Source organism: Anguilla rostrata, chromosome 11 (genome assembly GCF_018555375.3).
Source record: "Anguilla rostrata isolate EN2019 chromosome 11, ASM1855537v3, whole genome shotgun sequence".
NCBI lineage: Eukaryota > Metazoa > Chordata > Actinopteri > Anguilliformes > Anguillidae > Anguilla > Anguilla rostrata.
Genome location: NC_057943.1, coordinates 35,713,807 through 35,739,191, shown reverse-complemented (window position 1 = coordinate 35,739,191; position 25,385 = coordinate 35,713,807). Strand labels below are relative to the sequence as shown.

At 42.6% G+C, this 25,385-nt stretch overlaps 1 protein-coding gene and 1 long non-coding RNA gene across 3 annotated transcripts; one reads left to right on the top strand and one right to left on the bottom strand.

Moving 5' to 3' along the window:
• Positions 1–657: 657 nt before the first annotated feature.
• On the bottom strand, positions 658–24,813 carry fkbp5 (FKBP prolyl isomerase 5). Of its 2 annotated transcripts, none has more exons than XM_064299643.1 (11): positions 24,606–24,813; positions 12,217–12,349; positions 11,016–11,160; positions 8,642–8,784; positions 7,164–7,278; positions 5,737–5,893; positions 5,255–5,345; positions 5,075–5,158; positions 4,706–4,891; positions 2,431–2,670; positions 658–2,179 (listed from the first exon to the last, which is right to left on the bottom strand). In XM_064299643.1, exons 2-11 carry the CDS (start codon positions 12,319–12,321, stop codon positions 2,081–2,083), a joined length of 1,365 nt encoding a protein of 454 aa, XP_064155713.1. In that variant the 5' UTR covers positions 12,322–12,349; positions 24,606–24,813; the 3' UTR covers positions 658–2,080. The 2 variants fall into 2 exon arrangements, with proteins under 2 accessions (XP_064155713.1, XP_064155712.1); XM_064299642.1 differs by having other exon boundaries at positions 12,217–12,352; positions 24,606–24,812.
• On the top strand, positions 6,111–6,836 carry LOC135234751 (uncharacterized). The gene is made up of 5 exons (XR_010324193.1): positions 6,111–6,192; positions 6,307–6,435; positions 6,472–6,528; positions 6,563–6,712; positions 6,768–6,836. It is a non-coding gene; the product is annotated as an uncharacterized LOC135234751 (long non-coding RNA).
• Positions 24,814–25,385: the final 572 nt, after the last annotated feature.

Below are 25,385 nucleotides of genomic sequence, written 5' to 3'. Positions count from 1 at the left end.
CACTCACTTAACTCACCTTAATGATCAAACAGTAAGTAGTCAAAGGTTGCACTGGTGATGGAAACACCATTTTTTTCTTTTCCTGCTTTGCTTAGCAAGATTATGTAAAGTTTTCCAACAAAAATTTACAAAAAATGTTCATTTCCATGAGCAATCATGTCTCGTCTCATCCATCGTAAGAGACCCTTTCGTCTTTCCCCAGACAAAAGAGTCTCTTATTTCACATCTGATATAAAATACAATAAAATAAATTTAAATTAAAAACCAGAACAACAATGGTGGATGTGCTACCTGGAGTATACTTCAAGCTGGAAAGGGGGCTGTCTCAGCCTATTACCAAATCTGCCCTTCTCAACAGAACCATCACACTCTCTCTCTCTAGTGCAGGTGATTCAGCAGAACCATCCCACTCTCTCTCTCTAGTGCAGGTGATCACAGAACAACAATGTGATGTCTACTGGAGTATTCAGCGGAAGCATCCCAGCCTTCTCTCAAATCTGCCAGGTTTCACAGAACCATCACACTCTCTCTCTCTAGTGCAGGTGATTCAGCAGAACCATCCCACTCTCTCTCTCTAGTGCAGGTGATTCAGCAGAACCATCACACTCTCTCTCTCTAGTGCAGGTGATTCAGCAGAACCATCACACTCTCTCTCTCTCTAGTGCAGGTGATTCAGCAGAACCATCCCACTCTCTCTCTCCAGGGCAGGTGATTCAGCAGAACCATCCCACTCTCTCTCTCTAGTGCAGGTGATTCAGCAGAACCATCACACTCTCTCTCTCTAGTGCAGGTGATTCAGCAGAACCATCCCACTCTCTCTCTCTAGTGCAGGTGATTCAGCAGAACCATCACACTCTCTCTAGCGCAGGTGACCATGACATCATTTCTTGTCACCCTCAGTGTGGTTGTGTGGTTAACCTTCCAGCTGAAGTAGGGGTGTACGCACATCAGGGGAAAAAAAACAGGGGTGCCTGATATAATCTGAGAAAGGCTGGTGTGGGCACAGGTTTTGTTCCAGTGCAGGGTTAAAACTCTAAAGCACCGCGGGGCTATTGCAAATGTTGACTTCTCGCCGGAGAAGAAATGGTTTGATTGCGCTGAGGGGATCCACGTGAAACCGGACCTAAGGAAGTGGACTGAGAAGCTGAACGGTTCAGAGTGGCCCTGGAAACCCAGAGAAAGAGCTGCAGGCCCCTGGGGCCCGCACTGACGGAGCACAGCGTAGCCACACAAGGGATATCCAATGAGCTGAAACCCTGCTTAAAGCCTGCAGCCAGCCCATCCTGGCCCTCTGGGCTGGCCTCGGCATGGGGCAGGTCCACGGACCGGACAGCTCCTGGAAACTGTGTGGATCCAGATGGCCACTTGACTTGACTCATGAGGACTTCAGCCTGTGGTCCAGGAACCTAAATATACAAATACTAAATCTAATGGACACCCAACGTGTCTGTCTGCCCCTGGCCCCTGGCACCACCCAGCCAATTATATCTGAGGACTTTCCAGATCCCTACCAGATTAAAGCCCTGCACATTCAATTGCTGACCTCCACCCATTACACACAGTATTGAGGCAACTTCATTTGCAGGATAAATAACAACAATAATAATTATCATAGTCATCATTATCATCATCATCATCGTCATCAACTGACAGTCTGGGAGCTGAAGCCTGGAGGTCCAGGGTGCAGAACACAGGAGCTGTGGACCGTGCCTGGTTTGCAGGAACACCAGAGCAGCTGCAGAATCTCACTTGCTCCATCCCTGGCGTGTAGGGCGGAGCGGAGCGGGGCGGGGCAGGATGGGGCGGGGCGGGGCAGGGGCTTAAGAGTTTTGGGTCCTGTCCACAGTCCTTTAGTGCAGCTGAGTCTGCAGAGTTGTCTGGGGAGACCTGCCCCCCCTCTCTAGCACATGTCTCAGAATCTCAGGGACACTCTTGGTGTCTGAGGGACACACCTGAAGTCTCAGGGACACGCCTGGTGTCTGAGGGACACGCCTGACGTCTCAGGGACACTCCTGGTGTCTGAGGGACACGCCTGACGTCTCAGGGACACGCCGGGTGTCTCAGGGACACGCCTGGCGTCTCAGGGACACTCCTGACTCCGATGCCGCCGCTTGATGCCCAGGCCTCTGTTTTCATTGGACCCCCCACACTCCTCTTTCCTCTTTCTCAAGCGCCCCACCTGCAGAGAGGTCAGAGAGAGGACAGAGAACATACATTCATAATGTCTTCATCCTACCGTTGTACATTTGATCACCACCAGGTGGCCAGTATGCTGCTGGGAAACCTGGGAAGAAATTAGTCCGAGAAAATCTTCCAGGTTTACACTAAAGATGAAAGACAAAGAGCATGTATACCCTATATATTTCAAGAGTAACACAAAGCCCATCCTTGACTGTAGTGATTGGATGTCAGATTCGGGGCTGTCCGCACCTTGGCGTCGTGTTCGGCGAACTTCTGGAACATGTTTGCGTAGGTCTTCTTGTCCTGCTCGTGGTGCTCCCGGATCTTGCGCTGGCAGAGGGAAATCTGCGTGCGGGCGGCTCTGTTGCTAGGGTTGACCTCCAGAACGTGCTGGAAGTCCTCTATGGCCAGGCTGAACTCGTTGCGTAGCAACCGGGCTTCTCCTCTCCGATACAGAGCCTTCTCATTCTCCCCATCTAGCTCCATAGCCTAATGCACATACACACGCACACACACACACACACACACACACACACACACAGTCACACATACACACAAACACACACACACACAGGGTTAGAGTTTTCTTGATTTGTTGACAGTTAAAAAAGGGCTTTTCACAATTGAAAGTATTCTTTGGTCATCCACTACTGTGGTCTACCAGGATGTTTAACATTGCTGAGCTCATCAGTGTATTCTTGAAACCAAACAGGTGACTTTGCCAGACCCAATGTTTTGGCTATGTCTCTGATTGATTTGCTCAGATTTTTCAGCTTCACAATGGCCTAACTTATTGGTCACTTCTGTGGTCCTCATGTTGAGAGACAACAGCAACAGACTCCAAATGCCAAATTCCACACCTAGAATCAACTCTGTGTTTTGTTAGCTTTCGTCTGTATCAACTAATGATATAATGACACACAACTGGCCAAAAAACAGCTGAGCAGCCAATTGTCAAATTACTTTTGGGGGGAAATGGGAGAACTATGTTTCAAAAAGGGCTGTAGTTCCGACACAATTCACCTGATATGGATGTAAATACCCTCAGCATATAAAAATGTTTCCAATATAAAAAAGCCCAGACACTCTGTCCTGTTTGCTCAAGTAACTTGACCCCCTGTGTCTTTATCTAACCACCTCACATATTTACATGGAGGTGTGTATAAATAAACATCAACATGACACATAAACCAGTATGGACAGGAATGAATTATAAATACCTATAATTAAAGAGAAGATTCTGAAGGATATGTTTTCAGGCCATTTGACCCGAGCATGGGTCAAATGGCCTGAAATTTCCACAAGTTCTATCTTTGTTTCATAGAAATTTCCCCCCCAAGTTTGATCAACATTCAGCAATTTTACAACTAGAATCCGGTAGTTTTTTTTAAATCACAGGTTGACAAAAGATACACTTGAATGATTAATAACTTCTTTGACAGGAAATGGTGAAGGGAAATGATGTGTTTATCAGCTGTAGTAGACCTGGGGAGTGAAGTAGTTCTGAGAATTCCCAGTTTAGAATTAGACCATGAGAGCCACAGCAGATGGATTCTCCATAATATCCCATCATTCTAAAAAACGGGCATCACAATCTGCAGCTATTTCCCACCAACATCTCATCTGCTACTACATGTGTGAGCCATCCAGGCAACCACGGCCAGATATTTTCTTATCACCATATAGATAGAATATATAGTTTTAGCAGTTGTGCGTTGTTGCAATTTTAGCAGCTGTACCCTGTTGCAGTTTGAGCAGCTGTACTCTGTTGCAGTTTGAGCAGCTGTACTCTGTTGCAGTTTGAGCAGCTGTACTCTGTTGCAGTTTGAGCAGCTGCACTCTGTTGCAGTTTTAGCAGCTGTACTCTGTTGCAGTTTTAGCAGCTGTACTCTGTTGCAGTTTTAGCAGCTGTACTCTGTTGCAGTTTGAGCAGCTGTACTCTGTTGCAGTTTTAGCAGCTGTACTCTGTTGCAGTTTTAGCAGCTGTACTCTGTTGCAGTTTTAGCAGCTGTACTCTGTTGCAGTTTTAGCAGCTGTAGTCTGTAGCAGTTTTAGCAGCTGTACTCTGTTGCAGTTTTTGCAGCTGTAGTCTGTTGCAGTTTTAGCAGCTGTACCCTGTTGTGGTTTTAGCAGCTGTAGTCTGTAGCAGTTTTAGCAGCTGTAGTCTGTGCGGTTTTAGTAGCTGTAGTCTGTAGCAGTTTTAGCAGCTGTACTCTGTTGCAGTTTGAGCAGCTGTACTCTGTTCAGTTTTAAGCAGCTGTACTCTGTTGCATTTTAGCAGCTGTACTCTGTTCGTTTAGAGCTGTAGTCCTGTAGCAGTTTTACAGCTGTACTCTGTTGCAGTTTTAGCAGCTGTAGTCTGTAGCAGTTTTGCAAGCTGTACTCTGTGCAGCTTTGCAGCTGAGTTGTGCTTTGCAGCTGTACCCTGTTGTGGTTTTAGCAGCTGTAGTCTGTTGCGGTTTTAGCAGCTGTAGTCTGTAGCAGTTTTAGCAGCTGTACTCTGTTGCAGTTTTTGCAGCTGTACCTTGTTGCAGTTTTCCACAGCCTGGGAGTACTCTCGTAGTCGTAGGTGGCAGAGTGCCAGGTTGAGCTCTGCCACCAGGAGCAAGGAGTGGACTGACTGCTGCTGCTCAGGTTTCAGACCACACTCCATCTCTAGCAGAGTCACGATGCGCTGGTACTGGATCACCGCCTGTTGGAACCGCCCTGCCTGAAAATGGGGTCACCACATATTATCACCAGAACATTACCACATTACACTGCAATCCAGTCCCACACATTATCACCAGAAAATTACCATATTACACTACAATCCAGTCCCACACTTTACTCCAAACCAGGACATTACCACATTATTGTGTGTGCTGAGCAGTGCAATTGCATGATCTCATACCTTAAAATACTGGGTTCCCTTCTGCCTGAGCTTCACTGCTAAATCCAGCTTCTCCGTCACATGCATTTCCCAAGGATCTTTGGACTAAAAGGGTGTGGAGGAAGTGAATGAGTCTCTTCCAGGGACACAATAATAATGTATTTACATGAGAAGAAATACATCCAACGCAAAGAGTCTCACCCTCTCAAAGTCCTTGAGCGTCACTTCATACACCAGGTCTGCGTTTGGCCCAATGCCAAACTCAGGCTTTCCTTCTCTCCCAAAACCATACCTGAACAAGTTTCACAAAGACAGTTAGACCACACGGCTGACTGAGGAAAGCAGTGTTTATGGGAAAGCATTTGCACAGCTGAAAGTTTGATGCTGAAATGACACTGAACATAACTGAGACCATAAAGCCTTTTTTTTGCCGAAGTATGGACTATATTGAGATCTGTTAAATATGGAAGTGAAGAGATCTGAATATTAATTCTTACATATCATAACTGGTATATGCAATGTATACAAACACAGACACACATGCACATGCTCTCATTCACACAGATGCACACATGCACGCACACACACATGCACACACTCACTCAGTCACAAACACACACACGCCACACTCACTCAGTCACACACACACTCACACACACACACACACACACACACAAACTGACCTGGGTTTGAGGTGGAGCAGGCAGCATTCTCCTTTCTGCATCTTGTCCATGGCTCTGTCCACCCCCAGGGGAACGTCCATGTCCACTGCCTCGCCCACCACGAAGCACAGGTCTCGTGAGTCAAACACCCTGCCCGCACAGCTGCCCTGGAGATGCACTGTCCAATCACACAGCAGCATGAACACATTACATTACATTCATTTGGCAGACGCTTTTATCCAAAGCGACGTACAAAAGTGCATTTTCATGATCGTAGACAACTGCACAGTGAACACAGTGTCCAACCACAAAGCACTCTGTATGTATAACATTGTCCAATCTGCTGGCAGCAGAGCAGTATTGGATTCCATTACCACAGTGCACGTATGTGCTCACATTGCAGGTATGTGCTAACAGCGTAGATATATGCTCACAGTGCATGTATGTGCTCTCAGTGCAGGTATGTGCTCACTGCAGGTATGTGCTCACAGCGTAGATATATGCTCACAGTGCATGTATGTGCTCTAAGTGCAGGTATGTGCTCACAGCGTAGATATATGCTCACGGTGCATGTATGTGCTCTCAGTGCAGGTATGTGCTCACAGTGCAGGTATGTGCTCACTGCAGGTATGTGCTCACAGTGCAGGTATGTGCTCACAGCGTAGATATATGCTCACAGTGCATGTATGTGCTCTCAGTGCAGGTATGTGCTCACTGCAGGTATGTGCTCACAGCGTAGATATGTGCTCACTGCAGGTATGTGCTCTCAGTGCAGGTATGTGCTCACTGCGTAGATATGTGCTCACAGTGCAGGTATGCACTCAGCATATGTGAGCTCTCAGTGCAGGTATGCGCTCTCAGTGCAGGTATGTGCTCACAGTGCAGGTATGTGCTCACAGTGCAGGTATGTGCTTACTGCAGATATGTGCTCACAGTGCAGGTATGTGCTCACAGTGTAGATATGTGCTCACAGTGCATGTATGTGCTCTCAGTGCAGGTATGTGCTCACAGTGCAGGTATGTGCTCACTGCAGGTATGTGCTCTCAGTGCAGGTATGTGCTCACAGCATAGATATGTGCTCACAGTGCAGGTATGTGCTTTCAGTGCAGGTATGTGCTCACAGTGCAGGTATGCACTCAGCATATGTGAGCTCATAGTGCATGTATGTGCTCTCAGTGCAGGTATGTGCTCACAGTACATGTATGTGCTCTCAGTGCAGGTATGTGCTCACAGTGCAGGTATGCACTCAGCATGCGAGAGCTCACAATGCTGGTATGTGCTCACAGAGTTTAAGGCAGCTTAAGGCTACTATATAGATATTGTAAAATGAAAAAAATGTTCCAAAGAACGAATTTATAAAATATCCAGACAAAATTATTTTTAAATGAAATGAAAACCAAACTAAAATTGGAAAGCCTCTAGGAGCTGGTTCACACCAACTGTCTTACCATTGACACTTGCACCTTCATTTGGGTTACTGAAGCCATCCCCCTTGACTTTAATTCTCCTGAGGATACCACCATCTTCTGTCAGCAGCTCACCTTTGAAGTTGAGAAGTTCGACCTGAAAGAGCAGGCGGTGATGTTAGGGTGGATTTAGGTTGGGGTAAGGTTGCAGTGTCTTCAGAGATTGTAGTTGGTGGTCTACCGAGTTCTAAAATGAAAAGTTCCTGTCCTATTGTGTTAATACTTCTGTGTATACTTCATAGTAGGACTAGCAAAATAGTGTGGTATTACTTTGCCAATAAAAGGCAGATAAGGGACTAGACCAATCACAACAGACATTAGTAACAACCAATAGAACAACAACAATGATAACTGAAGGGTGCCCTGAGGGTACGTAGGAAGTAGTATCCAAAGGAGCCATGAAGACCAAGACCTTCACAGCTACTCCATACCATTAAAGCATTCAACCACGAAGACCAAGGTGCATTCACAGCTACTACATACTGTTAAAGCATTCAACCACGAAGACCAAGGTGCATTCACAGCTACTGCATACTGTTAAAGCATTCAACCACGAAGACCAAGGTGCATTCACAGCTACTGCATACTGTTAAAGCATGCAACCATGAAGACCAAGGGGCCTTCACAGCTACTGCATACTGTTAAAGCATTCAACCATGAAGATCAAGGTGCCTTCACAGCTACTGCATACTGTTAAAGCATGCAACCATGAAGACCAAGGGGCCTTCACAGCTACTCCATATTGTTAAAGCATTCAGCCATGAAGACCAAGGTGCCTTCACTGACTATTTAGGGCAGAAGGACAGTACATATCAGGAGAGGACATAAAAGTGATTCAACATTCCTTTGAGCATCAGGTCAATCATTATGAAGTGGCTATTTATATCATGCTAGCTCAGGCATCAGAGCATAGGGCAAGATCAGTTCAGTGCCTCTGTATCACTTCATGGGTCTAGCCCCCATATTATTACATACAGCTATCTCTGCTTAATACCGCTATATGAGTATATGCAATTAGCTATATTGAATGCCGCTATATCGTTATAAGCAGCTAGCTCTGCTTAATGGCGCTATTTGAGTACATACAGTTAGCTCTGTTGAATGCCGCTATATCATTACAAGCAGCTAGCTCTGCTTAATAGCGCTATTTGAGTACATACAGTTAGCTCTGTTGAATGCCGCTATATCATTACAAGCAGCTAGCTCTGCTTAATAGCGCTATTTGAGTACATACAGTTAGCTCTGTTGAATGCCACTATATCATTACAAGCAGCTAGCTCTGCTTAATGCTGCTATATCAGTACATTCAGCTAGCTCTGCTTAATAGTGATATATCAGTACATGCAGCTAGCTCTGGTTAATAGTGCTATATCAGTACATGCAGTTAGCTCTGCTGAATGCCGCTATATAAGTACATGCAGTTAGCTCAGGCATGTTGGGTTAGGGTTAGGTTTACCCACCTCAAACAGTAGTGTCGAGTTTGGGGGGACTTTTGGGGGGCTCCCTGCAGCTCCGTAGGCATATTCCGGCTTGCAGAGGAACAGGGAGACTTCCCCTTTCTGCATAGTGGCCAAACCAACATCCCAGGCTTTGATGACCTGACCTGTGCATATTAGGAGGAGATGAGTCACATACTGCACAATATCCCAGTCTTTTAAACACACTACAGGGGCTGTACTGGAATTTTAAAATGATGGCATGTGTTTGTACAAAAAAAAGAGGTACTCATGATAGCATTGTGTTATATATATAGTGCTTAGCTAACCCAAAATCAGAGATGTATTTATTCTTAATTGAATCGAGTCTGTTGTTGTTAAATGGTAAAAGAAGACCTGGGAGATCTGGGCAGCAGCCAACAGCTATGTCAATAACTGTACAACTGAAGCTCTTTCTGAAGTAGTGAGTGGCTGTAAGGCAGAAACTCTTTCTGAAGTAGTGAGTGGCTATAAGGCAGAAGCTCTTTCTGAAGCAGTGAGTGGCTATAAGGCTGAAGCTCTTTCTGAAGCAGTGAGTGGCTATAAGGCTGAAGCTCTTTCTGAAGCAGTGAGTGGCTATAAGGCAGAAACTCTTTCTGAAGCAGTGAGTGGCTATAAGGCAGAAACTCTTTCTGAAGCAGTGAGTGGCTGTAAGGCTGAAACTCTTTCTGAAGCAGTGAGTGGCTGTAAGGCTGAAACTCTTTCTGAAGCAGTGAGTGGCTGTAAGGCAGAAACTCTTTCTGAAGCAGTGAGTGGCTATAAGGCTGAAGCTCTTTCTGAAGCAGTGAGTGGCTGTAAGGCAGAAACTCTTTCTGAAGCAGTGAGTGGCTGTAAGGCAGAAACTCTTTCTGAAGCAGTGAGTGGCTGTAACGGTGAAGCCACACTATATGCGGCCCCGCCGCGCGGCGGCACCGCCTCCATTCATTTTGAATGAGAGGTGGCGGCGGGTGGCGGCCAGACCACGCAAGGCATGTTGGGATTGCCGGCGGCGCGGCGAGAGGCAAAAAATCGGGAGATGGCAAAAATTCAACTTTGACCCCCTCGCCGCGTCGCGGTAACCAAACTGATTGATCTAATGATCCGTCAAGTAAATCGTCCCTATTTTTTTCTAAATTTAGTTCCACATTCTATCGTTCCACAATGGAGGACCTAACTCGTAATTTCCATATCGGGTTTCCCAACTTAATAAAATCTCCTACAGAGACATTGATAAGAGGAACGCAGAGTGGAGAAGTCTCTGAAATTGTCGGTGGCTCTGCAATGTAGCCTAGTTATCGCCGTTAGCTACTATCACTGTCCAGTCTGAATAAAAATAATTTTTGCAGTAACCTAGCTCTGAAAAATGTTAATAAGCTGCTTAGCTAGGCTGTCTAATGTCTAGCTATAGTGAGTAACAACAAACAGTAACAAACAAAAAAAATCTTCCCAATGTATGAGTTGCTAGTTGTTCGTTTCTACCAGCCACCTAGCTAGCAAACCAGATATAACTTTGAAGGCATTATCTGGCTAATTAGCCAGACAATGTTTTTGTTGTTGGTTGTTACTCACTAGCTAGACATTAAACAGCCTAGCTAGGCAGCTGACTAACATCTTTCAGATCTAGGTTACTGCAAAAATGATTTTTATTCAGACAGGACAATGAATATGAAACACGATATTAAACCCGGTCAACATTTAACAAACACAACTGTCTGTCAAAAATAGGTGACATGCCCACAAACAGCCAATTGTGGGGACACGGCACGGCGACAGGCGGCCGTCGCCGCGTATAGTGTGGCTTCGCCATAAGGCTGAAGCTCTTTCTGAAGCAGTGAGTGGCTGTTAGGCTGAAACTCTTTCTGAAGCAGTGAGTGGCCGTGAGGCTGAAGCTCTTTCTGAAGCAGTGAGTGGCCGTGAGGCTGAAGCTCTTTCTGAAGCAGTGAGTGGCTGCTAGGCTGAAACTCTTTCTGAAGCAGTGAGTGGCTGTTAGGCTGAAACTCTTTCTGAAGCAGTGAGTGGCTGTAAGGCTGAAACTCTTTCTGAAGCAGTGAGTGGCTGTTAGGATGAAGCTCTTTATGAAGCAGTGAGTGGCTGTAAGGCTGAAACTCTTTCTGAAGCAGTGAGTGGCAGTAAGGCTGAAGCTCTTTCTGAAGCAGTGAGTGGCTGTTAGGATGAAGCTCTTTCTGAAGCAGTGAGTGGCAGTAAGGATGAAGCTCTTTCTGAAGCAGTGAGTGGCTGTTAGGCTGAAACTCTTTCGGAAGCAGTGAGTGGCTGTAAGGCTGAAACTCTTTCTGAAGCAGTGAGTGGCTGTTAGGATGAATCTCTTTCTGAAGCAGTGAGTGGCTGTAAATTCTATGCTGAAACAGCGGCTGTTGAGTACCTATTCCAAGGTTGAAAGTGAAGGGCTCCTTTCGGTCCAAGCTGGAGTCAAACTTCTTGCCATTGAGCAGTTTGCCAGTGTAATGGACAAACATCTTGTCCCCGATCATCGGCCTTTCAGTCTCCATGCCTGGCCGCTTCACAACCTGCACCACAGGAAACAGAGGTTCTTCAGACAAATGCAGCATGCAGTGATTTTACTCTCAAAAAGCACCACAAAAACATGTGCAACCTGCTGGTTTTCATTGTTTATTTTTCATTCATTTATTCTGAACATATACAGGAATTTTCAAATTAATACCTTCAAAAGAGCATCAATAAGGGGCAGTGACTTTGGGGAATTTTCAGTAAATTCATCACAACTTTAACTACTGCCCCCTAGGTTGGACAGGGGGGGCAAGCAGATTCCCCCCCCCCCCCATCTCAATGGTGAGATTTTTCTCACCATTGTCCAAATGTTTTTCCCAATGTTCCCATTTCCAGTTTCTTTGAGACAGTGTCTCTGTTAAATGTGCTATACGAATAGATCTGAATTTAACTGAATTGAATTTCAATCAGGACACATTCCCTTCAGTGATCTTGTCATTAATCAATGCTTCTGAGTGAGTCGCAATGGAGTACTGAGATGCCTTTGGCAAACAGTAATTATATATAAAACGAAGGTGTATATATAATCCGCATATCATCAGCATCATCACCACCATAACCTGTTTATAAGAGAAGAGTATTAACTAATAAGCTTGTTTATAAGAGAACAGTATTAACTAATTAGCTTGTTTATAAGAGAAGAGTATTACAGAATAAACCTGTTTATAAGAGAAGAGTATTACAGAATAAACCTGTTTATAAGAGAAGAGTATTACAGAATAAACCTGTTGATAAGAGAAGAGTATTACAGAATAAACCTGTTTATAAGAGAAGAGTATTACAGAATAAACCTGTTTATAAGAGAAGAGTATTACAGAATAAACCTGTTTATAAGAGAAGAGTACCACAGAATAAACCTGTTTATAAGGGGAAAGTAGCATAGAATACATTTAATTCAATATTTCAAAATTTGTTTACATTTACATAATTATTTAAATTTTGTTGTTTAAAATATATTTCAGTTCCCCCTGCTGCTCTTCTGAATCAGGAAAAGGTACTAGCAAACCTGGTTTGATATGCACCTTAAGGACTGGCAGGCCTTGTTTGATACGCACCTTAAGCACGCCTTGGTCTTTCCTGGGTGTGATGTCCACCCCATGCGAGGTAAAGACAGCAGTGGAGCACTGCCCTTCCTCAGAGAGCTCTCTGTCAGTGGTCATCTTTACTGCACTCAAACATGCCACAGTACTGCTGCAGAGAGAGAGAGACAGACATTAACAGACATTAATGTGAGTACACACACACACACACATATACACACACACGCACACATGCACGCACGCACATACTCACACACACACGCGCACACACACATGCACACACGCATGCACGCACAATCATGAATTTAATTATTATTATTATTATTATTATTATTATTATTAACAGCATTATTGTTATATTGTTGTCATAGCCACACACTGAAGGAGCTCTGATTCAGCGTGGCTGAATCTTTTCTCGACTGGCTCCAGAAGGGTGCGCTTTGACGGCTTCACACCATGACCTGCTCCAGCGCTTTACCTTAGGAGACCTTTCAGTGCATGGAGACCGAATGACATCTGCCACGACTGTGGAAGAGTCAGTTTCTCTAGAGCAGTGGTTCTCAAACTCGGTCCTGGGGGACCCCTGTGTATGGCTGGTTTTCATTCCAACCTCAACAGCAATCCCAGAATTTTAACAAGCTGTTAATTTTTCTTAATGAGGTGCTTTTCATGTTTTACAGCTGGGGTCCCCAGTCTTATCCAGAAAGGGCCAGTGCGGGTGCACTGATTCTACTAATCAAGGTGCTTAGCAATGACTCTAGTGATTGATTAGTCGAATCAGGTCTGTGCACCCACACTGGCTCTTTCTGGAACCCCAGCTCTAGAACATGAAAAGCACCTAATTAAGGAAAATTAAGAGCTTCTTAAAATTCTGGGATTGCTGTTGAGGTTGGAATGGAAACCAGCCATACACAGGGGTCCCCCAGGACTGAGTTTGAGAACCACTGCTCTAGTGAGCTCCTCAAAAGGTGCAAGTAGATTCAACATGTTTTACCTTTAATGTGGATTGCCTTTATAAGATCATGTTGAAATTCCAAATCCTGAACATGTTGCACTAGCTAGTTATTCATCAGACTATTACCGAGATGTTGTCGAGCCTCTTCACTTTGATTGCCGACTATATTTATCTGAACTGGAATACACAGACGAAGAGCTAAATTAAATTTGTTTTTTTGTGTGCAGAATAGTGTAGCTTATTGCAAGTTCAGACAGAATTATTTTTTAATTTTGACAAATAAGTTATAACATTCACATTTATTTTCACTTGCCAATAACAGGTTTAGATAAACTGGACTTGCTTTAATGTACATTGAACCTGTAGCATATCTTGATATGCCCCATAGACGCTGTGGTGAAGCTGCTGGCTACTGGTAAGCTACAGTTACGTAAAATACTATCAGGACCGAGAGGATTGAAAAATAAAATTACAAAAATGAGACCCAAGTCGAAAAAACACACCTCTAATGTCCGCTTCACACATTTTGTATTGGTTCCAGACGGCGGACATTTTGGGAAAGACACAGCGGCAGCATTCCAGCGCAGCTTAAAACCGGCCAAAATAAAAAATAAAACTGCAGTTCACCGATTTAATTTTATTTAATCAACGGATAATTGTTCAGGAAATTGGTCCACAGTTTTGGGCTTGAGTGCACCCTCTTGTGAAATCGCAACGGTTAGCTAATTTAATTTATCCCTTGTCCTTGTGTGGGCTCAGACAAAAACACCTTTTCACGCTAGGCTGAGAAGATAGCTGTAGCTAACCTCTGCAAACATGGCACACGGGGAGGGCGTTCCAACCGCTCATTTTTTTCCTTTCCTTGCCTCGTTTCCTAGTATGGAAGGAACTCAGAGACAAAGGAGGAATAAAATAAGCGACTGGAATGCACTCACATTGACAGCGTGTGATTCCGGACATCAATTTCACACCATTTTTGACCCATTTGGCCTACCGGGCAAAGAAAGGAAGCAAGGAGTAAAAACATAAGCAGTTGGAAAGCACCCCTGGTATCTACATGTGTCACACGTCGCTTCCATGAGCTGGGTGCTTTCAGAAAGGTTGTAACTGAATGACTCATTTCTGAGAGTCTCATTTGCTGATGATACGATGTATATATAATTATGAATGATTCCCAGCACCTGATCTTGAGAAAAAGTTAAGGAACAAACTTAGTAATTACTTATTTTCTACGGCGGACCAAAAATGTCAAAATTGAAAATAAGAAAACGTATAAACGAATAAATGAATAAACAAATACATAAATAAATATACATGCAAGAAAATGCAAAGATAAATGAATGTACACAGAAATAAACATATAACATCTGACATAAATGGGTATTTCTGAATTTATTTATTTCTGTATTTATTTGTTGATTCATTCATTTCTGTTCATATTTATTGTTCCTTATTTATTTATTTATTTCTTGATTCATTTATTTCTGTATGTATTTATTTTTCCTTATTTATTCAAGAAATAAATAAATACAGACATCTTACATTTAACCACTAATATTGACACTGAGACATGCAGATCTTGAAAGCCAATACATAGAAGTATTTAACTGTGTTAACCCACCTGGGGTGTGTCTGCACTTATGACTAGCAATCCCAGCAAGCTAGCATGCTATATTAAAAATATGCAATCTGTTAGTCACAAAAAGTGACTATTTGGATTCCTTGACATACAGCCGAAAAATACATCCGGTAAAAAAAATTAACTTGCATATAGCCAAAACAGGCATTTATTTGGCAATATCTCCCAAAATATTTATTTAAATCTCTTGCCATTTGTTGGAGACCAAGAGAGGGTAATTCTGAGTGTTTAACCCAAAACATGATGCTCAAGCTCCAATGCAACCACCCAAATCAATGTAGTAATACCAACCGGTTTTGAAGCCAAGGCACATGTAGTCAATCTACACACTCTGGTATCAATCAACCAATAGGAATAAGGCGACACCATGATATACTTTGAATGACAGCTCCCTCATTATCATATGGAAGGAGAAATACAAAAATAAATGAATAAAGAAATAAATAAATACGAAAATAAATATAAACAGAAACAAATGAATCAATAAATAAATATGGAAATAAATAAATGCAGATTTTATCAATTAATTTATTTCTGTTCACATTCATTTATTTTTACATTTTTCTTGCATTCACATTATTTATTTATTTATTTATTTATTCATTCATTCATTCATTTATTGAGTCATGTATTTATTTATTTATTTATTTTTAATTTTGGCATTATTGGTCCTCCATAATTTTCAGTAAACCATACAAACCATTTTCCCATTTGATATAAATATTGCATTAATTATAATATTTAAATTATGACAGCAACCATGAATGAAACAAATTCATCACACCTTTCTTCTTTCTCAGAAGGTTTGTCAAGATCTTTTAATCTGTTCACCAGCTTTTTCCAGTTTGATTTCAAGACAATTAAGACTCCAAACTGACTCTGGCATATTTATCAGACTAAAAGCCAATTGCATTTGATCAGTGTAACTTTGATCGGTGCCCAATGTATACAGACGGGTGACAAATTAAAGGAAAAACCTGAATAAATGAGTAGAGAAACATAGATGCTTCCATACAGGTGTACTGCATGAAACAATTAAGCAATTAACATCCTATCATGCTTTGTGGAATGTATAAAAATCAAGAATCAAGACGGCAAGAGGAAAAGGAGGGTTCATTACTGGGGCACGGATGGCAGGAGCTTCAGTCACAATGACTGCTCAACTGGCTAGTGTTTCAATAGGAACTAAAGTGACATCTGCATTTACATCTATGGGAAGGACGTCAGTAAAAAGAGACTGAAATTGTGGTTGAAAGCGCACATTCGATGACTCTAATGCTCATGCATTAGTGCGATATGTCAGGAAAAACAAAAGAGCGACTTCCTCAGGTGACTGAGAATGTCAATGCAGAACGTGATCAGACTGTGTCTGCAAGTACAGTCCATCCACAACTACATAGAGGGGGATATTATAGTATGGTTGCAGTGCATAAACCCCTCATTACAAAGACAAATGCACATTTGAGAGTTCAGTGGTGTGAAAACCACAGGCAATGGTCTACAGAGATGTGGGGAAAAAATGCTATGGTCAGATGAATCATCCTTCAACGTATTCTCAATGAGTGGGTGAGTGCATGTGTGGCGTACACCAAGAGAATGGTACAGGCCTCAATGCTTGACTCCTACAGTGTCTGGTGGCTCTGTTGTTCTGTGGGGGGCATTTTCCTGGCATGGTTTGGATCCGCTTGTCCCTTTAGAAGGAAGGGTCGCTGCAAATCATTAAGTTGTTTTGACTGATCATCTTTATCCTACAATGAAACATTTCTATCCTAATGAGAGTGGTCTCTTCCAGGTTGACAATGCTCCCATCCACAGGGCATGAGGGGTCACTGAATGGTTTTAGGAGTATGAAAATGATGTGAATCATATGCTATGGCCTTATAGGCAGTCACCATATCTCAACAATATTGAACGCCTGTGGGAGATTTTGGACCGATGTGTTAGACAGCGCACTCCATCACCATTATCAAAACACCAAATGAGGGAAAATATTTTGGAAGAATGGTGAGAATCTATGCCAAGGCTCACTGCGGCTGTTCTGGTGGCTCATGGTGGTCCAACACCTTACTAAGACACTTTTTGATGGTTTTTCCTTTAATTTGTCACCTGTCTGTACATAAGAATGTGTCCACACGGGTCATGAAGAAATAGAGATATTTCATTGGATAAGGATTTCACTAGATACATATTTAATTTAATTAAAATTTCAATGAATAGATATTTCACTGGACACAGTGAAATATCACTATAACACAGACACACACACACAAAACACACACACATACACACAACCAAACACACACAAACACACACAAAAAAACACACACTAAAAAAACACACTCACACACGCAAACACACAAACACATACACACAAAAAAACACACACACTAAAAAAACACACATACATGCACAAACACACACACTCACACACGCAAACATGCAAACACACAAACACACACACACACAGACACACACACAAAAACACACACACACATACACAAACACACACACATAAATCAAGATTATTTTCATGAATCAAAATTATCCCATGCTAATCTAAAGCAGGGCTGCAGAGATTCCTGTTACAGTTTTTGGTGGAAAATGGCAGGAAAAACTCCCAGCATACACTTCTGTGAACAGCTGAACAACATATCTGCATAATAAAATGTCCTAATTAATCTTTAATAAACCAGTCAATAATTTTACTTTTAGCTACAGCCCATTCTATGGGGAAAATACAAACCTACATCATCTTACAAATCTTAAAATAACTAGATTGCATTAAAAAAAAACATCCATCCATCATCTAAACCCACTTATTCCTGAGCAGGGTCCTGGGAGGTGCTGAAGCCTAGCCCAGCACGCATTGGATGTGAGACACCCTGGACAGTTCCCCAGTCCATGACAGGGCACGCACACCATTCACACACTCATATCGAGGGGCAATTTAGACTCTCCAGTTAACCTACCCTGCATGTCTTTGGACTGTGGGAGGAAACCCACGCAGCAAGGCCCTGGCCTAATTTGACTAATTTGATCTAATTTCCACTATTAATTAATACACTAATTGATTTCCAGATTAATTTCCACTATATTCAACATGATAATACTCAGCCGAGCTATTTCACTCAGGTGTAGCACAATGACACACACAGGGCCTGGCTGTGTGCTGAGTCACTGACTCTGTTTTGAAATGCAGTGACATTTCGTAAATTCACAGTGTTCATACAGGACAGGTCCCGAAAGCCAAACTGCAACTCAGGACTGGAACAGATCTAATATATAAAAACAATCCTGACTGTGTGTGTCTGTGTGTGTGTGTGTGTGTGCCTATGATAGTGTCTGTGAGTGTGTGTGTGTGTCCGCTATATGTGTTTGTGTGTGTGTGTGTATGAGAGAGAGAGAGAGAGAGAGAGAGGAGAAACAGACTGTGTGTGTGTGTGCGTTTGAGAGAGAGAGAAAGAGACTGCATGTGTGTTTGAGAGAGAGAGAGAAAGAGATCGTGTATGTGTGTGTGTTTGAGAGAGAGAGAGTTAAAGAAATTGTGTGTGTGTGTGTGTGTTTGAGAGAGAGATAGAGAGAGAGAGAGATTGTGTGTGCGTGTTTGAGAGAGAGAGGGAGAGAGAGAAAGAGATTGTGTGTGTGTGTGTTTGAGACAGAGAGGGAGAGAGAGAAAGATTGTGTGTGTGTGTGTGTTTGAGAGAGAGAGGGGGAGAGAGAGAAAGAGATTGTGTGTGTGTGTGTGTTTGTGTGTTTGAGAGAGAGAGAGAGAGAGAGAGAGAGAGAGAGAGAGAGAGAGAGAGATTGCATGTGTGTGGTGACCCTGTTTGTGTTTCTGTTTGTGTGTGTAGCGGAACACTCTGTTCCTTCAGTGACTGGCACAATATGATCTCCTTCAGCAGTTTCAGCCTCATCCACACAGGCCCCACAAATGTCTCAAATTCTCTTTTAAGACTTCTCTTTTTAGAAAGTAAATAACACAATTAATAAGCGACAAAAGATGTCCATTTTCTTCACAATAGAAATTATTTTGATGAAGCTTTCTGTTAATTGCTTTAGTTCACTGGAAATATTTTCTATCTCCTGTTAAAGTGTAACGTTTCAGTAAGGAGACACGTTGCACAACACAGTCACCACTCTGCTCACCTCACACGTTTACTGAAAAAAGACCCTTCCAAAACAACTGTGTGTCTGAGATGCAATTACAACACTTGAAATGTTCAAATCTTGACACTGTTCACATTACACAATTGTCACTATTCTCAAAGAACCATACACAGCGCAGCTGTTATCTACGATTCCGCCTTCCAGAATATTCTGCGTATAAGAGCTGCCTGAGGTCTGCAGCGATGTCGCGATATCCGTTAAGTTAAACTGGACAGATTATTTCACAACCGTGGCACAGTCGTGGCATTCTAATGTAACATTCCGTCATAACTAACCGCTTCCTTTTTATTGCCAACTGGAAGAATAGCTGGTCACTTTATTTCCAGGAGCAGAAGCATGTTTAGCAGTGTGGTCAGTACAGAAACTGTGATATAAATCTATGTGGCGTTTGCATGTTCTCTCTGTGTAATATTATGTCGGTGTGGGTGTCTGTGTGGTTTGCATGTTCTCTCTGTGTGATGATATGTCTGTGTATGTTTCTGTGTGAGTTTGCATGTTCTCTCAGTGTAATATTACATCTGTGTGGGTTTCTGTGTGAGTTTGCATGTTCTCTCAGTGTAATATTACATCTGTGTGGGTTTCTGTGTGAGTTTGCATGTTCTCTCAGTGTAATATTACATCTGTGTGGGTTTCTGTGTGGAGTTTGCATGTTCTCTCAGTGTAATATTATGTCTGTCTGGGTTTCTGTGTGGAGTTTGCATGTTCTCTCTGTGTAATATTACATCTGTGTGGGTTTCTGTGTGGAGTTTGCATGTTCTCTCTGTGTAATATTACATCTGTGTGGGTTTCTGTGTGGAGTTTGCATGTTCTCTCTGTGTAATATTACATCTGTGTGGGTTTCTGTGTGAGTTTGCATGTTCTCTCTGTGTAATATTACATCTGTGTGGGTTTCTGTGTGGAGTTTGCATGTTCTCTCTGTGTAATATTACATCTGTGTGGGTTTCTGTGTGGAGTTTGCATGTTCTCTCTGTGTAATATTACATCTGTGTGGGTTTCTGTGTGGAGTTTGCATGTTCTCTCTGTGTAATATTATGTCTGTCTGGGTTTCTGTGTGGAGTTTGCATGTTCTCTCAGTGTAATATTACATCTGTGTGGGTTTCTGTGTGGAGTTTGTGTCTAGTGTATTTTCTCTCGTTCTGTGTGGGTTGCAGTTCCATGAATTACATCTGTGTGGGTTTCTGTGTGGAGTTTGCATGTTCTCTCTGTGTAATATTACATCTGTGTGGGTTTCTGTGTGGAGTTTGCATGTTCTCTCTGTGTAATATTACATCTGTGTGGGTTTCTGTGTGGAGTTTGCATGTTATCTCTGTGTAGCCTGCAACTCTTGAGTTAACTTTAATTCCAAAATTCCCACCCCCTTCAGAGATTGTTCTTATACTGAGGCAGTAACCATACCCTAATACCCTTAGCCAACAAAATCTAATGGTTTTTGAATAATTAAGTACCTTCTAAGGGTAAACATACTAAACCGCAATTCCTTTAAAAGAATAACTATGATTTACTGTTCTGACAGTCCTACAAGAACCTGAAAGAGAAAATCCAAATCGCAAAAGGGGCTAAATTGGGATTTACACATATTCTCAACCACAATTTGCACATGAATATTTGGAATGCTTGAGTCTAACCAAATAAAAATGTGAAGTTACGAGAGGTCATGAGAGGATGACATTTTTTGGCTAGAATGCTAGGAGTGACAGGGCGCAGGCGTGGACAGAGGGAGCAGCACCACGGAGCGCGCTCAGTAAAGGCATCGCGGTCCGCAGGGACACAGAGAGAGCAGCACCACGGAGCGCGCTCAGTAAAGGCATCGCGGTCCGCAGGGTCACAGAGAGAGCAGCACAACGGAGCGCGCTCAGTAAAGGCCTTGCGGTCCGCAGGGTCACAGAGAGAGCAGCACAACGGAGCGCGCTCAGTAAAGGCATCGCGGTCCGCAGGGTCACAGAGAGAGCAGCACAACGGAGCGCGCTCAGTAAAGGCATCGCGGTCCGCAGGGTCACAGAGAGAGCAGCACAACGGAGCGCGCTCAGTAAAGGCATCGCGGTCCGCAGGGTCACAGAGAGACTCCAGGCCCTGGTAAAGAGGCGGAGCTTCCCCGGACAGCTTCACACTGCACACTCCTTTTACAACACTGTAGTTATGTTCATGTGTACATTTTTTAGAACACTTTTGTTCATATTGAATCAGAGCTCTTTCACTGTGTGGGTACGACAACTATATAACAATAACGCTGTTAAAAATAATAATAGTAATAATAATAATATTAATAAAAGTATCTGAATGTATTGGTAACCTATAGAGCAAGTAAACTATATTATGTTTTTTTTTTTGTTACCTGTTGCTTTAAAAATAAAAAGCCTTTAAAAATCAGCTATTGGAATCTGAATCAGATGATTTGGTTTTTAAAAATCGGCAACTGGAATCAGCCATAAAAAATAATGATCAGTGCACCCCTAGTAATTAGGGCTAGACAGGTAAGTATCTTGCTTGTTCTATTGCTGTAGGAACTGTGTAGCCGATCTAGCTAGAAAATGTTAGCTAGTGAATTATATATTTTAATTATAGCTATGCTGTACGTTGTTATCTCATAGCTCATCTGTAGCTATCTAGCTATGTTTATAGCTACTTATGCTGTTCAAGTGAAAAAAACAAAACAAAATGCACACTGCAGTTCCAGATGCATTTAATACTGTTTATTTGGCCGACGTTTCGCCCATAACTCTCTGGGTCTCAAACAAGCAAAAATGCCAGTGTCTGCATTTATGGACTTTCATTAGCCCATAGCTGTAAATAAAAGCTATTTTCTATATTCATTGTTTACGTTCACTATTAGGATATTATGTGTTTTATTTCCTACCCGTGAATGAGACATGATGCGCTGCAGTGGCCCTACTTTTCAACGCTCTTGCCCTCTCTCCAGTACTCAGATGTCAGGTAGCGTGTATTTGGAGTGTGTAGAGGGCTGGGCTTTGGAGGGAGGGGCTTTCTATCTCTCTCCTGCTCGCCTCCCCAAACTTACATACTGCACATTTAGCTAAGCAAATGCACAACATCCATACAAACATGAGTGTGTCTGAGAGAGAGAGAGTCTGTATGTGTATATGTGTGTGAGAGGAAATGCATGTTTGTGTGTGTGTGCATGTGTGTATGTGTGAGTGTACATGAGTGTGTGAATATGTGTGTACGTGTGTGTGAGCATGTGTGTGTACGTGTGCGTGTGCGTGTGTGTGTCTGTGCATTTGTGTGTGCGTGTGTGTGAGTGTACATGAGTGTGTGAATGTGTGTGTACGTGTGTGCGTGCGTACGTGTGTGTGAGTATGTGTGTGTGTACATGCGCGTGTGTGTGTCTGTGTGTGCGTGTGTGTGTCTGTGCGTTTGTGTGTGCGTGTGTGTACCCCGCTTACATTAATGCAGGTGAGTGGGGGGGATTATGTGCCCTCTTTAAGAGGAATGACAGCAATCTCCCTTTCTAGAATTTGGGGTCCCATTAGGGCTCAACATGGGCCGGGGTGGGGGGTGGGGTGGTGTAAAAGGGGATGCCCTCACAGGAAACGCATATACATACATCCTGATTACCTGTCACTCATTCTCTCAAGGGGCACACTTTGCCCGTCCAGCCCAAATGGCCCCCTGTGGCACTGCTCACGGCCTCACGCCAGAGACGGCGGAACAGCCCGTTTGGGCCGCCAGAGCAGATAGGACAGGTCATGCTTCGGCAAGACCCTCCACCCAGAAAAGCTTGAGAGAGAAAACCTGCACGTCGCCCAGGACCTGCTTCTGCCGAAACCAGAGTAGTGCTGGTTCAGTCGCTGCGGTGACACGCTGTAAAAAGCACGTTTCACACGCTAGCTCAGTCATACTCACCCTTTCACCGTCTTTCACATGCTCACCCTTTCACCGTCTTTCACATGCTCACCCTTTCACCGTCATTCACATACTCACCCTTTCACATGTTCACCCTTTCACCATCTTTCACATGCTCACCCTTTCACCGTCTTTCACATACTCACCCTTTCACATGTTCACCCTTTCACCATCTTTCACATGCTCACCCTTTCACCGTCTTTCACATGCTCACCCTTTCACCGTCATTCACATGCTCACCCTTTCACCATCTTTCACGTGTTCACTCTTTCACCATCTTTCACATGCTCACCCTTTGTCTTTCACATGTTCACCTTTTCACCGTCTTTCGCATGCTCACCCTGTCACCTTTTTTGTACAAGTCTTTGTTTCTGCTACAAATCTTTCAATTCTACGACCAACCAATATGCTTGTTGTTAGCTATACACGTTTACATTTTTCTCACAGCTACATTAATACTGTTCTCATTGTTATTTTGCAAGCGTTCAATAATAATTTCATTTCATAACTTGAGTTCTGGAACTTTTTATTTTATTTTGTGCTGTCAACCATTTAAACAGCTCACAGGACTTGTTTCATGAATGGGTTAATAAATATCATGCTTTGTTCTTTTTTAAAATTTCTTTTTACATAAAAATTCTATTTCACCTTTTATGTACAAAACAAGTTTCATAAATTTTAACATTGTGTTAACACTGGATATTCTACTTTAAATGAATAGCAGTTGGAAGAAAGATTACATATATTCGTTTAATTTCGTATATGTCCAAGACGAGTCTTAACAGAAATGATCACGATTTCACGATAGGTCAGGATTTCTTGGCTATTGTAAATGAAGTCGGCTTTCAACTTTATAGTTCTATGAATCTAGAACTGTACAGTAATTATACATCTTTAATTATACATCTTTACTCGATATCTATTGAAACAATGAACATCAAAAATACACGCATAAATTAATAAATTAAAAGAGAACTGTATGGAGTTATTTATTTTTGCTTGTATTTAATATGATAATATTCTGAACTTAGCATAAAATAATTTACTTCTGAATTCGGTTCTATGCAGTTCAGTAATTTACTATTTTTTATTTTCTTTTATTTTAGCTGTTTCACATAGGTACAAGGCTCGGGATTTTATAAGGATAAAAGATAGAGACGGAAAATGAGACCGTATGAGTCCTTTCAGTTATCTTAAGTTACCACGGCATAATGACACCAGTTTTTTTATATTAAATAATCATGCAGCTAGCCATTACATCTGAGTTACAAGCAGAACAGCCAGCGGTGTTCAGTACGTAAGACGTGACACACGCGTGGGAGATGGAGGCTGGGTGCGTTTACAGGTTATTCACAAGCGTTTGACAACTAAGCTATGTCCACGTTTCCCTCACCAAGTAAGACAGACAGCGCACACAGACCGACATAGGTTATCAAACGTTATGAATACAACGTTACCTAACTCAATAGAATTGGACTAATAACACAGCAAACGTTAGATAACGTACGGCTTTGGGGGGAAATTACTCCGAAAGTGCATTTCAATCACCAACACACAAGCAAACGTATAATAGCCTATATAGCCTACTCTTCTTGTAAAATATTTTACAGACTATGTAGCCTATGTATTTATTTACGTTCAGTTCTCGAAAATCACTCGTGGAACCTGACAACATAGACAGACAGCTATCAATGAGCTGGTTTTTTTTCCGCGAAAATAAACGTGTTAAATAAAAACAATATTACAACAAAATAACAACGATTATAACATATATTCACTTACAGATTCTTGTGTATCCTGGCTGCTTCTCCGCTCGCCTGTCCGACGCGATGCAACTTGAGCGACTGTTGCCGGTGAATGATGACAGTGTTTGAGTGAACTGCGAGTACTCAATGTTCTGCAGCCAGGACGGTACGTTCACTCTCAACCCTCGGCGCTAAAAACGAACAACACGTTCGCTGAAGCCACACGGAGGAGGGAGGCTGAATGAGGCTGGGGGGCGGGGAGGAGCGACAGGGAGGGAGATTTAGTGTAAAAATTGAGGGCAGGTCTTGGAGAGCAGCCACAAAGTAACACAATGTACCGGCTGTACCGTAGCTGCTCTGATCGGAACACTGTGTTCTACTAGACACCCTGACCTGTAACCCATTACGCGCCAGCTCACGCTACACGCGCACAGACAGCGGCTGCTCAGGGCCTCGCGGCAGCTACAGCCGCGCATTGTAGCGGTGGGTTCTGAGTAAATTTACGCCGTCCCCCGTCCCCCGTCCCCCCTCATATACTAAAAAAAGAAATATGTAATAATAATGAAGATAAGTAAGTACTGTCCTAAAAGGCAGCGCATTTAATTACCCATTCAGATCTGATTAGAATGTAAAATTATTATTATTATTATTATTATTATTATTATTATTATTATTATTATTATTATCCAAAATATCTTACATGAGTACAGATCCCACCAAAGACAATGGCATATCTTTATGAAACTTTGATTAAACATTTTTACTGTAACTAAGAGTTTATGAGTTTTAATTTAAAAATCATCTACATTTTCTCATA

What these genes read in the sequence shown, in the direction of transcription:
- fkbp5 (XM_064299643.1), bottom strand. Translation starts at nt 12,321, where the DNA reads ATGACCACTGACAGAGAGCTCTCTGAGGAAGGGCAGTGCTCCACTGCT. An exon ending in CACTTTCAACCTTGGAATAG is followed by an intron (nt 8,785 to 11,015) that starts GTACTCAACAGC and finishes TAATATGCACAG; the next exon opens with GTCAGGTCATCAAAGCCTGG. An exon ending in ACTCGACACTACTGTTTGAG is followed by an intron (nt 7,279 to 8,641) that starts GTGGGTAAACCT and finishes CTGCTCTTTCAG; the next exon opens with GTCGAACTTCTCAACTTCAA.